We start from the raw sequence: 14,056 nt of genomic DNA, 5'->3' as shown, positions 1-14,056 counted from the left end.
GCCTTTTGATAATTCCGTCGAGCAAACCATATAGACTTGTAAACCTCTAAACCCATAATGTTCTTGTGAATTATGGCCAATCATGAGTCTACTAGTATGTCTCTAGATAAGAAATGACACTTTGCGGAGGTAGAACTGACTATTAATGATCGAGGGCTTCACAGATGTCTTGTTATAAGCGGGCATACTACTCAAAATGCTCTTAGGGACTTTCTGTCTTATAATAAAATTTTATAGTTAATTCATGCATAAAATCTTTACGACGTAAACATAAATAAGTAAGTAAATGCACACAAAAATCTAAATCAACCACGTAGATCTTAGTATGACCCCTAAAATCTAAAAGATTTAATCTTCTTAGGATCTTTTTTTATTCGCACTGGATCCCATCCTCGACCCCCATTGATTTCTCGTACTCGAACATAAGTCTCCATCTTTTTAGTCTTTCAATGGACACTTAACCCTAAACTTTCTAATTAATTGCAAGACCCAATAATATGCAATCGTATAAACTTGAAATTAAATTATGAGGCGAAACTCAACTATGTTAAAAACAAGGAGAAATTACAAAACACACCCATTTGTGCTTAAAATAAAAGAAATAAATCTATGGGTCATACTAGTCTCTACATTCCCAAACATCCACAAGAACCATAATATGCCCTTCATAATATTTTAGAATTAAACTATGCATCTAACAAGGATATATCTCTAAGATCTAAAACATTTCAACAAAAAAAAAATCTAAAACATTGTTTGCTACATTTTTATAATTTGTTAATTTGTATGTATCTTGGGAGAAAATTTGACAACTAAATGTCAATATCAATTTTGTGTTGTATTTTGTAAATTATTGACGTAAAACATACTTTGTTCCTTATGGTCCATTTCGCAAAACTATGTTCTTAAGGTTGAGTCTATGGATTTGCTTTTATCATGGAAAGAAATGAGATTTTTCTCAAAATTTGACCTACTCTTCGTAAATTTGGGTGGACTTGGTTGGAACGCTTGTTAGAGAACCATCCTAAATTAGAGGCAGAAGTAGACCGAAAACGACCTTTCACTAGGTCGACTATATTTCTGAAATTAATTTGAGACCATTTCAGATAAACTCGGAACACATAAAAATGAAACGCCATTTTGTGCAGAAATGAGCTTAGGAAAGTTAGGGAACTTTAGGAGTCCCAATCCAAATAGGTCGCGGAACAAACTTTTTTGCCTCAGGACATGCACGGGCTAGAGTCCAAATTGTCCCAGACTTCTTGTCCGAGAAATCTCTTACAGAATTCTAGGACAACATGATTTTTTGTACGAGTTGTCTAAGTCAGTGTTCTGGGACATCAGAACCCTTCATCAGAGCATCACTCGAACAAAGTCTGAGATATCTCGGATAGAGTCTTGAATCTCTCAAACTTCCCATCTGAGACATGTTCGGATGGGAGTCCGAGATCCTCGTTGTCTATGGTCGAGAGTTTCTTGGCCAAAAATTATGCGTGCCTTATTGCTTAATTATTGAAGCCAAATAAAAATATCCAATTCAAAATCTGTTTTATGCTAATTGAGGGGTAAAAAAACAATTATACAAATTGTCCCTGACTAGGAACCCCTTCAAACCAATTAATAATTCGGACCCAAAAGCAATTATACAAAGTACTTTTAGAACTTCCAAGGGGAAACTGTTCATTTATAAAGCAAATAGCTTAAAAATAGAGTATATAATTTCACATAATAAATTAATAGTATAACAGAATTACCGGTGGATCTGTTAGTCTAAATGGTATTGAGGAGAGAGAAAGATTTCCACCAGCCAATCTGCAGGTCCAAACAGTAGTTTTTGTTTCATAGAAAATCTGACCTGAACCAAATCATAACTGTCTCCACCACTTCCTTCTTTGACTACAGATCATCGGTCAAACTCTTTCTCTCTCTCTCTCTCTTTCCACCCTTTCTTTTTGTACGCTTCTCCTCAGCCTCAGGGCTCGCGCCTCGCCCACCGTTTCAAATAACGGTATATGGACTTAAAAAATCCCCTACCATTTTTCTTGTTGCTTTTAGAATCAAATCAAAGTTTAATTTTTTTTTTTTTTTTTTGATGAAATCAAAGTTTAATTGATAATGGGGAAAACGAGAGGAAAAGGTGGTGGTACAATATATCCATATGAAGGCTCTGCAAAACCAGGCAGGCAAGTCAGATTTTGCACATGCCATTGTCACGTACTCTTCCTCTCTCTATGTCATTGCCTACGAGGCTACTAGATGTTACTATAGGCAGGCGCCCAACTTTTTTTGGCTTTACGCCTGCCATTTTATAGGCGCGCCACCTTTTTTTACTTATAGGAAATGACTTTTTGGATAGAAAAGATTACGTAATAACTAAAAAAATCAATATTTTTTCCGAGGTGAATATTATGTATTATAATGAGTAAAGTTTAAAATAATATTGATAATTAATGATCAGGTGATTTTCTTCTTTTTTCATTGTCAGAATATCCTTACCTACTAAAACACTTCATTCTTAGGGTTTTTTTGCTTCTTTTTCTTTTTTTCTTCGCCTTCTTCTTCTTGATTCATCTCCTTCTTCCTAATTCTTCTTCCAATTTTCTTCACGAAATTTTCCATTCTTCTTCTTATCTTGCACTGGATTTTTTCAAGATTTCGATCACAACTAATAAATACCCAAATCTTTATCTTAAAATCAACATGAAGATGATTTCTGAGTTAAGCTTGGTTGATGATTACGATGAAGATTTTGACGGTGGTGAGTCTTTAGAACTGATGGAGGCGAACCAGTCGAACAAAGAAACAAAGAGTTTCCCTCTCTAGATGTGTCGTGAGTGTGGAGTTTAGAGAGAGAAAATGAAATGGAAGTTGCCAATCCGACCCGCATGTTGTGATGAATCTGATGTTGAATACAACCCTAGAAAAACTGAAACCTTAGTTCTGATGATGAATCTGATGTTGTTAATGAATCTGGTGTTGATGGTAGAAGTAATTTTTCAGATTTGATGATGATGATGATGATAATGCACAACCAGATCTAAAATCCTAATTTATCTCATGATGATGAACAAGTAATTTTCAGATTTGAAGAAGCTTCAACTTTTTTTGTTCTCTATTTGCAAATGAGTTTACAAGATCTCAAACCCGAAATCACTTATGCAATGCTTGCAAATCTAGTTTGCAAAATCTAGTTTGCAACTTACATTTTGCAACCCCCATTTTGCATTTTACATTGTGCAAACCCCTTTGCAATTTACATTTTTCAGGGGTCTGCAATAATTACAAATCCAATTTACAATAATTGCAAACCCAGTCTGCGATAATTGCAAACCCTATATGTAGAAAAACAGAAAAAACGACGTTTTTCTGAATTTTTTTTTTAAATATTGAAAGTGGATCTTGTTAAGAAGCTAATGAAAAATCATTTCTAAATATATAAATCATACAAATTCGACATCTCAAGAAAAAGTTATATAGATTTAAAGTTTTTTTTTTAAATAATAAATTAGTTATCCAAAATGACAAAAGAGTACTTTAGTCTTGTATATTTTTTGACCTGAATAATAATTATGAAATGTTTTCTGATTTTCTACTTATTGTCCATTTTATTGTTGACACATCCAACACTCTTTGACTTCTTCCTCTGCTTCTTCCCCAATTTCTGTTTCGATTTTTTGTCTAAATTCTTCATCAATATTCTTAGAGTTCTTATTGTTTTTTTAAAGGTATCATTTAAAGATCTCCATTTCTCACTAGAAATCGGTTTTAAAAATCTTAATATTTTGTAGTAAGTTTAACTTTTAATCTATTTGTTGAAAACTTTTCAAAGTGGTCAAATCCTTGAGAAACATTTATCATCGTTTTTTGTTGATTTCTAATGATTCTAGAGAGATTTGTAAGCAGTTACGAAATTTATGAAATCTGTAAAGTTCTGAATAACATCGGACTCGTAATACTCCGAGAGCCCAAGCCAAGTTTCGGACTGGAACCAGTTCGTGACCACTCGAACTACACAGTCTGAAAGTATGTTTAATCTCTCGGACTGGATAATCCAAAGAAAGTGTGCCTATAAAGTTTTTCAGTCAAATTGGATATAGTAAAGTCAACGACTCCTGGAGCACCTATAGCAAAAAAGTGGGGGCCTAAGAGGCACCACAGAGGCAAAGAACCACTCTTCACCCTTTTTTACTCTCTCTTCTCTATAAGATAAGTGGACAACCTCGAAACTAAAGCCATTTTCGGTCTCTCAACTCTTATTTTATTGTAACTTTTTGAACAAAATTTTGAGAATTTCTCACAAAACACGACCAGGGCAACAAATTGCCACGATATTGGAGGTTGATCTTCACCCACAAATGTAGTGGTGGGTTCCCTAGTTCTTAAGCAGTGTGAATTCTCTACTCATTCGATTACAAACATAATAACACTCTTAAGTAAACTAGCACAATAACCCATTACAAGAAGTCCTAATTTTAACCCCATCCTCCAAATAATCTCGAGAACATTCATAAACACCATTCAATCTATCCATACTAACCTAACTTGATTAACATATAACGATTTCATGATTTTCACTGTTACCATAAGATTCTTTAATGATATATTTCACGGTGAAGTTATATAAAATACTTATTATAAAATAATTCATACCAAATTTTGTAGACTTACATCTTAAAACGATCTAATTGGTAAACCTAGCTGGAAAGATCAATTTCTAGGGTTTATCATCTCTATTTGTTTCTAGGAGTTCACGGTGAAGAGGAAAATGGGAACACTAAGTGAAAACTCTAATTTCTACAGGATGTGAATTAAGCATATTAGAGTAATCTCCTCCTAAAAATTGTTGTTCATATAACATTTCTAAATTTTTTTCTACATAAAATTGTAGTTCACATAAGATATTTAATTGTCTATATATTGGCCATCATTACATTCGTACGGTTCTTTATTAGTAATATATTCATTCCTCTTCAAAACAAAATAAAAACTCTTTTTTTGTTGTGGCAACAATCCCACATTGGTGGTGAGACGGAGTGTGGTGCTCCTCTTAAGAGGTTAAGCACCCTTCCCTAGTGAGGCCTTTTAAAACCGTGAGGCCCAGGTGTGCCAAAGCGGACAGTATCACTAGCAGCCCAGAAGGTTGGTCCGCACTATCCCATAACGCATTATCAGCACAATTTGCTCTACTGTGATGTAGTCTTGAGAGGGTGTGTTGTGGCAACAATTCCACATTGATGGTGAGACGGAGTGTGGTGCTCTTTTTAAGAGGTTAAACACCCTTCCCTAGTGAGGCCTTTTAAAACCGTGAGGTCTAGGTGTGCCAAAACAGACGGTATCACTAGCAGCCCAGAAGGCTGAGCCGCACCATCCTATAACATTTTTTTATTTATTGGACATCAAACCTATCGGCTCTTTCACTGTCCTATTGATTTTTGGTTCTTAAACCATCCCAACGGAAACAACCACCACCTCCCATGGATATCATTTTTGGTTCCACATACAATATATCCATCATTTTTGGACTGTCCTCTTGACGACACAGCTTCAATAGAATTGATGTATATCCACCAACATCACCAGCTCACAAGTACCATTTCAAAGCTAAACAAAGTGTATTCAACCTCTCCTACTGATCTCAAATCTTTGTCTCTCCTTCTACAAGGTCGTATTTCAACCTCTCAACTCCTTCAAATACACGCTCAAATCTTTCGAATTGGTGCCAATCAAAACGATATCATCTCAACTCGCTTGATTGGTCATTACCCACCTCAATTTGCTCTAAGAGTATTTCATCATCTCCAAACTCCTAATATTTTTCCATTCAATGCCATTATCAGGGTTCTTTCTGAACAAGGATTTTTGTACCAAGTTTTCTCTATCTTCAATACCTTAAAGTTTCAATCACTTTATCCAAATGATTTCACCTTTTCTTTCCTTCTCAAGTCCTGTTTTCGATCAACTGATGTTAGAAATGTACAACAAATTCATACCCATATCTTTAAATCTGGTTTTGATTGCAATAATTCTGTTTGTAATGGTCTTCTTGCTGTTTATGCCAAGGGTGTTAGAGATTTAGTCTCTGCTCATAAGTTGTTTGATGAAATGCCTCAAAAGGGTATGGTTTTTTCTTGGACTTGTTTGATTGCTGGTTATGCTCATTTGAATCAGTCTGAAAAAGTTGTAACTCTTTTCTTAAGAATGATGAGAGAGAAATTGGTACCTGATGATGATACTCTGGTAAGCATCTTATCTGCTTGCTCAACTATTGAAATTCATGAAACTGAAAGATGGGTAAGAACTTTATCAGAATTTAGTACTCATTTTGACATATCTGAGGATTTTCGTCGTGATTCATTTGATACAATCCTTTTATATTTGTACGGGAAATGTGGAAAGATTGACAAGAGCAGGGAAATGTTCGATAAAATAACGGAAAGAGGAGGAACAAGAAGAAGTCTACTCCCTTGGAATACGATGATTGGTTGTTATACACAAAATTCTCGTCCCCTTGAGGCTCTAGCTCTTTTTCGGTCGATGATAGCAGGTTCAAATCCTAAACCGAATCATGTCACAATGGTTAATGTACTATCTTCTTGTGCTCAAGTTGGTGATTTAGAACTTGGGTGTTGGGTTCATGAACTCATGGAAATCAGAGGAAGTAAGAACTTGATAGAGACAAATAAAATTCTGGCAACTGCCTTCATAGATATGTATTCAAAATGTGGGGATTCTAAGAAGGCAAACGAGGTTTTCTGTCAGATTGTTACGAAAGATGTAGTATCTTTCAATGCTATGATAATTGGTCTTGCTATAAATGGCGAGGGTAGAGAAGCATTAAAGCTCTTCACCAAAATGGAAAAAATTGGTGTTCGACCTAATGCCAGTACTTTTCTAGGCCTCTTGTCAGCGTGTAGCCACGCAGGATTGGTAGATGAAGGTCGTCAATTGTTCCGAGATATGCATCAAAAACATTTGGTAAGCCCTGAACTCGAACATTACTCTTGCTATATCGATCTTCTTGCACGCTTTGGGCATGTTAAAGAAGCTCTTAACGTTGTTAGCTCCATGGAAATTGAACCCAACTCTTTTGTTTGGGGAACTTTGCTTGGTGGGTGTCAATTGGATTCGAGGCCAGAATTGGCTATGGATATTAGCAGAAGAGTATTCAAGGCTGATCCAAATGACTCGGGTGGATATGTGATGTTATCGAATTTGTATGCCAAGGATCGCCGATGGGTCGAAATTTTGGAGTTAAGGAGAAGAATGAAGGAAAGAGGAGTGAGAAAACAACCTGGGTGTAGTTGGATTAGAATTAATGGTGGTGTACATGAATTTCATGTCGGTTCTACTTCACACCCTGAAATTCAAATGATATATTGTACATTGGATGGGTTGTTCAATGAGATGAGTTCATTAAGTTATTATTGAAGACGAAATCGGATGAATATGAAATATATATATATTGGTCGGGGTAGAGAGCTAAGCTCGGTGACAATGAGGCTCGTGGCTTTCAGCAGAGAGCGCAATATGGAGACCTAGAAAGCTAAATTTCAGTTTCTTGAGCAGATTCAAACTATCAAGGATCTATAGAAATAAGATATTCTCAAACAATTGAACTTGGTTAGGTTACTCTTCCCTGTCCTTGAACAGAGCAGATCCCACAATAAATTGGGACTTTTTTTGACGGAGAACCCTTCATATGGTGAGTTGCTTTCACGGAACGAAAATGCCAGGGTCACCGAAAGCCAAAGCCCACTTGGGGGAGAACCGGAAATCAACGATCTTAGCCCTTGATTTCATTTTCTCTCCCAAATCTGTCTACATATTTATGTGGCTGTATCATTTCTGTTCATGAATCAATGGTGATACAAAGATCTTCAACATGGGGTAGGCGCCTATAGAGAAATAGCTTATGTTCAAAGGGGAACTTGAGGAAAGGTGAGTTGAAGGATTATCTTGAAGATGAAAAATCAGATGAACCCTTTCTGAGGTGTTTTAGACTCCACTTTAGGTATAAAATCAAAACAGGTGAACAACTATGGAGTTGGTTAGTCAACAAAAAGGAAAAACTATGGAAGTTTGACATGGGATTCTCTCGAGTGGAGGGCCTTCTCTTGGTCTTTTGGCCTTTGTGGTCAATAGCTAGCTGCGGCGGATTCAAAAATTATTTTCAGGAGTCGCTCAACTTAAAGAGAATATTTTAAAGAATTTCCACGTAAACTAGTTATTCATTTGACACAAAAGAGTTACATTACCAAATTACTCGTGTAATTTTAATTTATTTAAAATTGCATAGACTCAAACTAAATAAATTACTTAAAATTGTTTCAACATTAGATATAATAATGTACAATCTTTCAACAAAAAAAAAATATAATAATGTACAATAATACAAACTCAAACTTTTATCTTAAATAAGGATGAGTCTGGGAAAAAAGGAATAAATGTCACTTCCAAACAAATTTATTTTCATTAAGTGACCTTAGTTTTAAGTAATAAAATAAAAATTTAATCCAATAAACATTTTTAAATTATATTATCATTGTATGGTGTGTTTGGTTGCAGGATTTCTAAGTAGGATTCCAGTCAAAAGTGAGATTTGTTAGGAATCAAGAATCTTTGTTCTATTTGGCTACCAAGAATTTTAGGACTCTTGAATCCTAAAGATTCCTAATTCCAAAATTTGTATAGGATCCAAATCTCACCTTACCTAACTTTAAAAAAAAAAAAATCTCACCCTATCCCAAAGGATTTGTTAGGATTTTGGATTAATAAATCTTGATTTGAAACTTAAAATAAAAAAAAGATTTCCATTTACAAAATAATTTTTTTTTTCAAAAATCCTATTTTTCCCAAATAATGTTTTCTCGATTTTTTTTTCTTTTTTTTTTTTTCCAAAAGTCGATTTTTCCAACAACCGGTTTTTTTCCCCGAAAACATTCTTCCCTAAATAACTTTTTTTTTTCTCCAAACCCGTTTTATTTCTTTTACCGGAAAAATTGTTTTCTTTTCTCTCGAAAAACATTTTTTCTTTCTGGAAAACCTTTTTTTCATTGATTGAAATTTTCTGAAAACTTTTTTTCTCCATGAAGACTTTTTTCCCGAAAAAAAAAATGATTTTCGTAAGAAAAAAGTTTTATGAAATCTCGGTTACCGCAAAAAATGGTTAAATTTTTTTTTTTTGAGGAAAAACAGTTTCCGAAGAATATACGAGTTTCGAGAATAAAATTTCTTCAATATTTTTTTAAAAAAACATTTAAAAATACTCAGATTATAATAAATTATAGGATTCTTATTAGTTGCAAAACAAACCTAAAAATATTACATGGATTCAGAATCCGTGGAATCATGAATTCGAAGGACTCATGAATCCGCAAATTTTTGATTCCGTCATCCAAACAAATCATGAATTTTCTTTTTGGTGTTAAGAGAATTGACTGATTTTAAAAAGACAAAGTTGAAAAAAAATATTGTAAGGGGAATTTGGAGTCCTTTTGGCCCCAACGCCTGCACAAAAAGACATCACAAATTTAATGCAGTATTAGAGCTGCAATTACACGTTCCGATCTATTAGCCAAACACATTCTAGGACATGTTGCGAGAGTAGTCCCACATTGGAGAAGGGAGACCTAGTAACTAGATCTTTTTCACGCATTGATGATTTGAGTTGGATGACTACAAATTTAACATGATGTCAAAACTAGGTCCAAAAGTGATAGGTTTAAAATGTTGGCTCAAATATTGCCACATGCGAGAGAGCGTGTGAGAATAGTCTCTCATATGGGAGAAAAACGATCTAATAATCAAGAATATATATGTCCAGGCCTTTTCCACTCATTGTCATGTCTTTAGTTGCAGGACCACAAACTTTAAATTATCCTTGATTACATCATTAGTTTGATATTGAGCACCAAACTAATAACAACTAACTCTAGTTATCACAATAATAAGTTGATCTAACAAATTGTTCAATCTTTTGAAAGAAACCCTTAGATTCTTGAGTTATTTCCTTAGTAAGTTTTAAGGATCACTAATTCGCTACTAAGGACTAATCAAGAACTAGAACATGCAAAATATTGGATTGAAAGTGGAAACAATCACAAGAACCACAAGAACTAACTGTGAAGCCATTGCCAAAAACTTGTACCAACATCATGGCAACAATCACCCTTCGATATTTTTAAACGAAAACAGTTGGTCTGTTTAAACAAATATGATGAACTAGAGAAAAGATTAAACACACCTACAAAAGTTCATAGATAAATAAAAAAGAACACCCAAAATGGAAAAAAAGAGATCTAAAATCACAGAAACAGAAGCTGCTGACCGAAAGAACAGTTCACAATGAAAGGGGATATATAGATTGGTTTTCAGTTGATCTCTTGAAGAAGCTTAGACATGAGCAGTTCCTTCTGTGAATTTGGGGTCTTCACATCTGTATTTCCCGTCAGGTCCAATTCCAAAACCTTTTGGATCGGCAAATACGTTCTCGAGAAGCTGACTCCGTTGTGGATGAGGGCTTGCATCAGCAAACTCCACAGACTCTTCAATCACTTCGTCTATTTTCTTTTCTATGGCCTTCAATTCAACTTCACTAACTAGATTGTTTTCAATCATGTAGTTTTTCAATGCCTTGATTGGGTCTCTTGCACCATAGTGAGACTTCTCATCTGTAAAACAAACCCAAAATTTAAGAAGTTGAGAATCTCTTTAGGTTTCAATTTCTCACCATACTAAAGATCTGTAAAAGAAAATAAATTAGACTCCCAGAAAAGGTTGATCGACGATAACCAATGTAAGGGTTTTGTACTTAATAAAAGTTCATAAGAGTAAATTAAGTACTGAAGAGCACATCTCAACGGGTTAGTGCAGTTGATCGATACTGTCATTTTGAGTTTTGACAACTGAGAAAAATAAACGTTGACGGAAAACCTTACATAGAGGATTACGGTTAACCAATCAATTAGAGAAGTACAAATTAATTACGAAAAAAATAATATGAACATAATAACATTCTTATACAATGACTGAAACTCTAAAGCTCGTGCATATGAACCTAATCTTGAAATTACACAAAAGATGTCTCGAAATCATGATACAAACTTGTCAAATTGTTTCTAAATGCAAGCTTTTCAGTAAGTAGCAAACACATTTTTTCCTTGCACAGACAGAAAGGTATAGATTACGTAGTAACTTGAAAGCAACAAATGCAATACAATCTGAATTTAATATCCTGTGTTCTTTAACTGCACAAAAAGACATCTAGCAATCTCATTTTCTATGTAATCTTGCATTCGCTAAACTATATCTCTCTTATTTTCTATATGAGATTCACAGTATACCTTGGTCATCGAAGATAAGAAAGGTCCACGCATATTTATCAAAGAATAAAAAAATGACAGTTAAAAACAAAGATAGATGGTTCTATCTAACTGGTATAAGTAACATGAAAGGGTATATCAACATCAAGTACGAAGCAATCTTAAACCCTGAAAAACAGATCCGAATAACGAAACCAATAAAAAGTACATAAATCTACCTTAACTCATAACTCGAAATTAATAGAATCAGACAAAAACTAGTATAAGTTAAACAGAAACAAATGGAAGCAATAAGAAGTAGAGATTTGAACGTTATACCAGGGTCACGGAGCTCATCAGGGTCAGCCAATGAATGTCCTCTGAATCGGTAAGTCTCACATTCAATCAAAGTGGGTCCTTCTCCTCTTCTCGCCCTTCCAATTGCTTCCTTAGCAACTTCCCTAACCTTCAAAACATCCATACCATCAACATGAACTCCAGGCATTCCAAAAGCAGGACCCTTTTTCCAAATCTCCGGATCAGAAGTAGACCTTAAATGAGACATCCCAATTGCCCACAAGTTATTTTCAACAACAAACACAATCGGCAATTTCCATAATGCAGCCATATTCAAACACTCAAAGAATTGCCCATTGTTACATGTCCCATCACCAAAGAAAGCACAAGTAACATGATCACAATCAGCCTCTTTCAGAACCTCTCTTTTGTACTTCGATGTAAATGCAGCTCCAGTAGCCACGGGAATTCCTTCACCGATAAAGGCAAATCCACCAAGTACATTATGTTCCTTTGAGAACATGTGCATTGACCCACCTTGTCCTCGACAACAACCCGTTGCTTTACCAAATAGTTCGCTCATAACTTGACGAGCGGGAACACCTTTACTTAGGGCGTGAACATGATCACGATAGGTACTAACAACAGAATCCTCTTGCTTTAAAAGCTTAATAAATCCTGTAGAAACAGCTTCTTGCCCATTGTAAAGATGGACAAATCCAAACATTTTACCTCTGTAGTACATCTGAGCACACATATCTTCAAATGCTCTTCCTAAAATCATATCTTCATATAATTCTAATCCTTCTTCCTTAGTTATCAACTATACAAACAAAAATTATTCAAATTTTAAGAAGAATCACAAGAAAAAAAAAAATCAAAAGTATAATACTAGATAACAACCAACATACAGAAATGTGGAACAGAATGACATTTTTTAATCTTGAATAAAATTAAAAGAAAACCCAAGCATTTAAAGTTTGGGTATTCAAGATCTATAACTATTAGGGTTAAATTAATTAAAACTTACCAGATTGGGAAGAGAGGAGTTGGATTTGATCTTCTTTTCCTTAAGAACATCTGAAACAGCATGGATTGAAGATCTGCTACGGTTATTAGAAGGAGGAGAAGCTTTTGATGAAGAAATGGATCTAAATTTCTGGGTAGAGGCAAGGAAAGAAGTTGGGGTAGATTTGAGTGGATCAAAAAGGGAATTTTCAGGAGATCTAGTAGTGGAGGAAAAAGAGAGAGGTTGAATGATTTTGAAAGGGGAGAAAGCTGAAGAAGACATTGTTTTCCTTTAGGTTTTCTCTCTCTCTTTATCTGTAATTGTATGAAATTCTTCTGTGGGTTGTTTTTTTAGAGAGAGAAAGTGAAGAAATGCAAAATATAAGGAAGGGGGAAGATGAAGGGCGGAGAAAGCAAGGGAGTGTGAGCTTTGAACTTGCCGTTTTCTTTGGATGAATTAGTAGAGAGTGAAACTTACCCACTATTTCTTATTGTGTAGATTCAATGGTGAAGGGTGACTCTAACCTAACTTTGTCCTAGTTGGATAGCTAAAATGAATCAGTTTTATGACGTGGACAATCTTATCTCAAAGTTATGCCACTTGGAGTTTACATCAGATATTCAGTTTTTTCTTTTAAGTGAAGTGATTCATTCATAAAAGCCAAAAGATACAGCGCAGTTCATAAATTAACATGGCTTATGGTTCTGAAATATGGCTTCACATTTGATTTTCCAGATAATCCACCAAACTGTAACAATACGAATGAATGGTTGTCGTCAGACTCTAGTGTCATTATCTCCTTCATGCAATATATAAAACTACCTCTCCTCAAAGCATCAATACGTAAGGGATTAGGGAGCGCAAATTAAGCAAACAACTCTTGTGAAGGCAATTAAAGAGAATATGATCTCATTTATCTGTCTGACTATTACATAACCCACAAATTTTGGTTTCAATTGGGATGAATCTCGAGAGAACTTCAACTATTGGAAGAGTGTTGTTAGAAGCTTTCCAAAGGAATAGTTGAATCCTTGGAATGCAATTCACTTTCTACAGTTTGGTCCACTACTTTGATTCTTGTGCTTCATGTTGATGATGTTGGGTGAGTGAATTATACATTTAAGGTAATATCTTACAAACATAGTGAGATTTCTACGTATTTTGTCTTCTTCATTTGTGTTGATGGGCATTGTGGTTCTTTTATTGAACTCAAAATACTCTAAAGTGTTGAAGAGTATTGATATTGTTATAATGTAATAAGAACAATTGCAATGTACACTTATAACCCTTGAATATAAAGCTAATTACAATCATGCACACTTTATACCGACACCCCCCTCTTAAGCCGAATACACAAGAACAAGAGAGAGCTTGAAGTTGAGTTCATAAAAGCGAGAACAAGTCGAACCCTTCATAAGAATATCAACAAGCCGTAACTCTCCTTGTAGGA

At 34.8% G+C, this 14,056-nt stretch overlaps 2 protein-coding genes across 2 annotated transcripts; one reads left to right on the top strand and one right to left on the bottom strand.

The window, feature by feature from the left end:
- Window positions 1-5,333: 5,333 nt before the first annotated feature.
- LOC147544765 (putative pentatricopeptide repeat-containing protein At3g08820) lies at window positions 5,334-8,259 on the top strand. Its single transcript, XM_086637186.1, has one exon. The coding sequence runs from the start codon at window positions 5,557-5,559 to the stop codon at window positions 7,426-7,428; it is 1,872 nt and encodes a 623-aa protein (XP_086493312.1). The 5' UTR covers window positions 5,334-5,556; the 3' UTR covers window positions 7,429-8,259.
- Window positions 8,260-10,155: 1,896 nt separating this feature from the next.
- LOC147544764 (pyruvate dehydrogenase E1 component subunit alpha-3, chloroplastic-like) lies at window positions 10,156-13,827 on the bottom strand. Its single transcript, XM_086634491.1, has 3 exons — window positions 12,628-13,827; window positions 11,640-12,420; window positions 10,156-10,670 (listed from the first exon to the last, which is right to left on the bottom strand). The coding sequence occupies exons 1-3, from the start codon at window positions 12,886-12,888 to the stop codon at window positions 10,393-10,395; spliced, it is 1,320 nt and encodes a 439-aa protein (XP_086490617.1). The 5' UTR covers window positions 12,889-13,827; the 3' UTR covers window positions 10,156-10,392.
- Window positions 13,828-14,056: the final 229 nt, after the last annotated feature.

Source organism: Eschscholzia californica, unplaced genomic scaffold, assembly GCF_041429995.1.
Source record: "Eschscholzia californica isolate CP2 unplaced genomic scaffold, dmEscCali1.0.p SCAF_4, whole genome shotgun sequence".
In the NCBI taxonomy this organism is placed as follows: Eukaryota; Viridiplantae; Streptophyta; class Magnoliopsida; order Ranunculales; family Papaveraceae; genus Eschscholzia; species Eschscholzia californica.
This window is presented reverse-complemented; position numbering and strand designations above follow the sequence as displayed.

Bases quoted from the DNA above. Each gene is read 5' to 3' on its own strand.
- LOC147544764 (XM_086634491.1), bottom strand. From the start codon at position 12,888: ATGTCTTCTTCAGCTTTCTCCCCTTTCAAAATCATTCAACCTCTCTCT. The intron at 12,421-12,627 runs GTAAGTTTTAAT...TTGTTTGTATAG, and splicing joins ACTCCTCTCTTCCCAATCTG to TTGATAACTAAGGAAGAAGG. The intron at 10,671-11,639 runs GTATAACGTTCA...TTTGTTTTACAG, and splicing joins TGATGAGCTCCGTGACCCTG to ATGAGAAGTCTCACTATGGT.
- LOC147544765 (XM_086637186.1), top strand. From the start codon at position 5,557: ATGTATATCCACCAACATCACCAGCTCACAAGTACCATTTCAAAGCTA.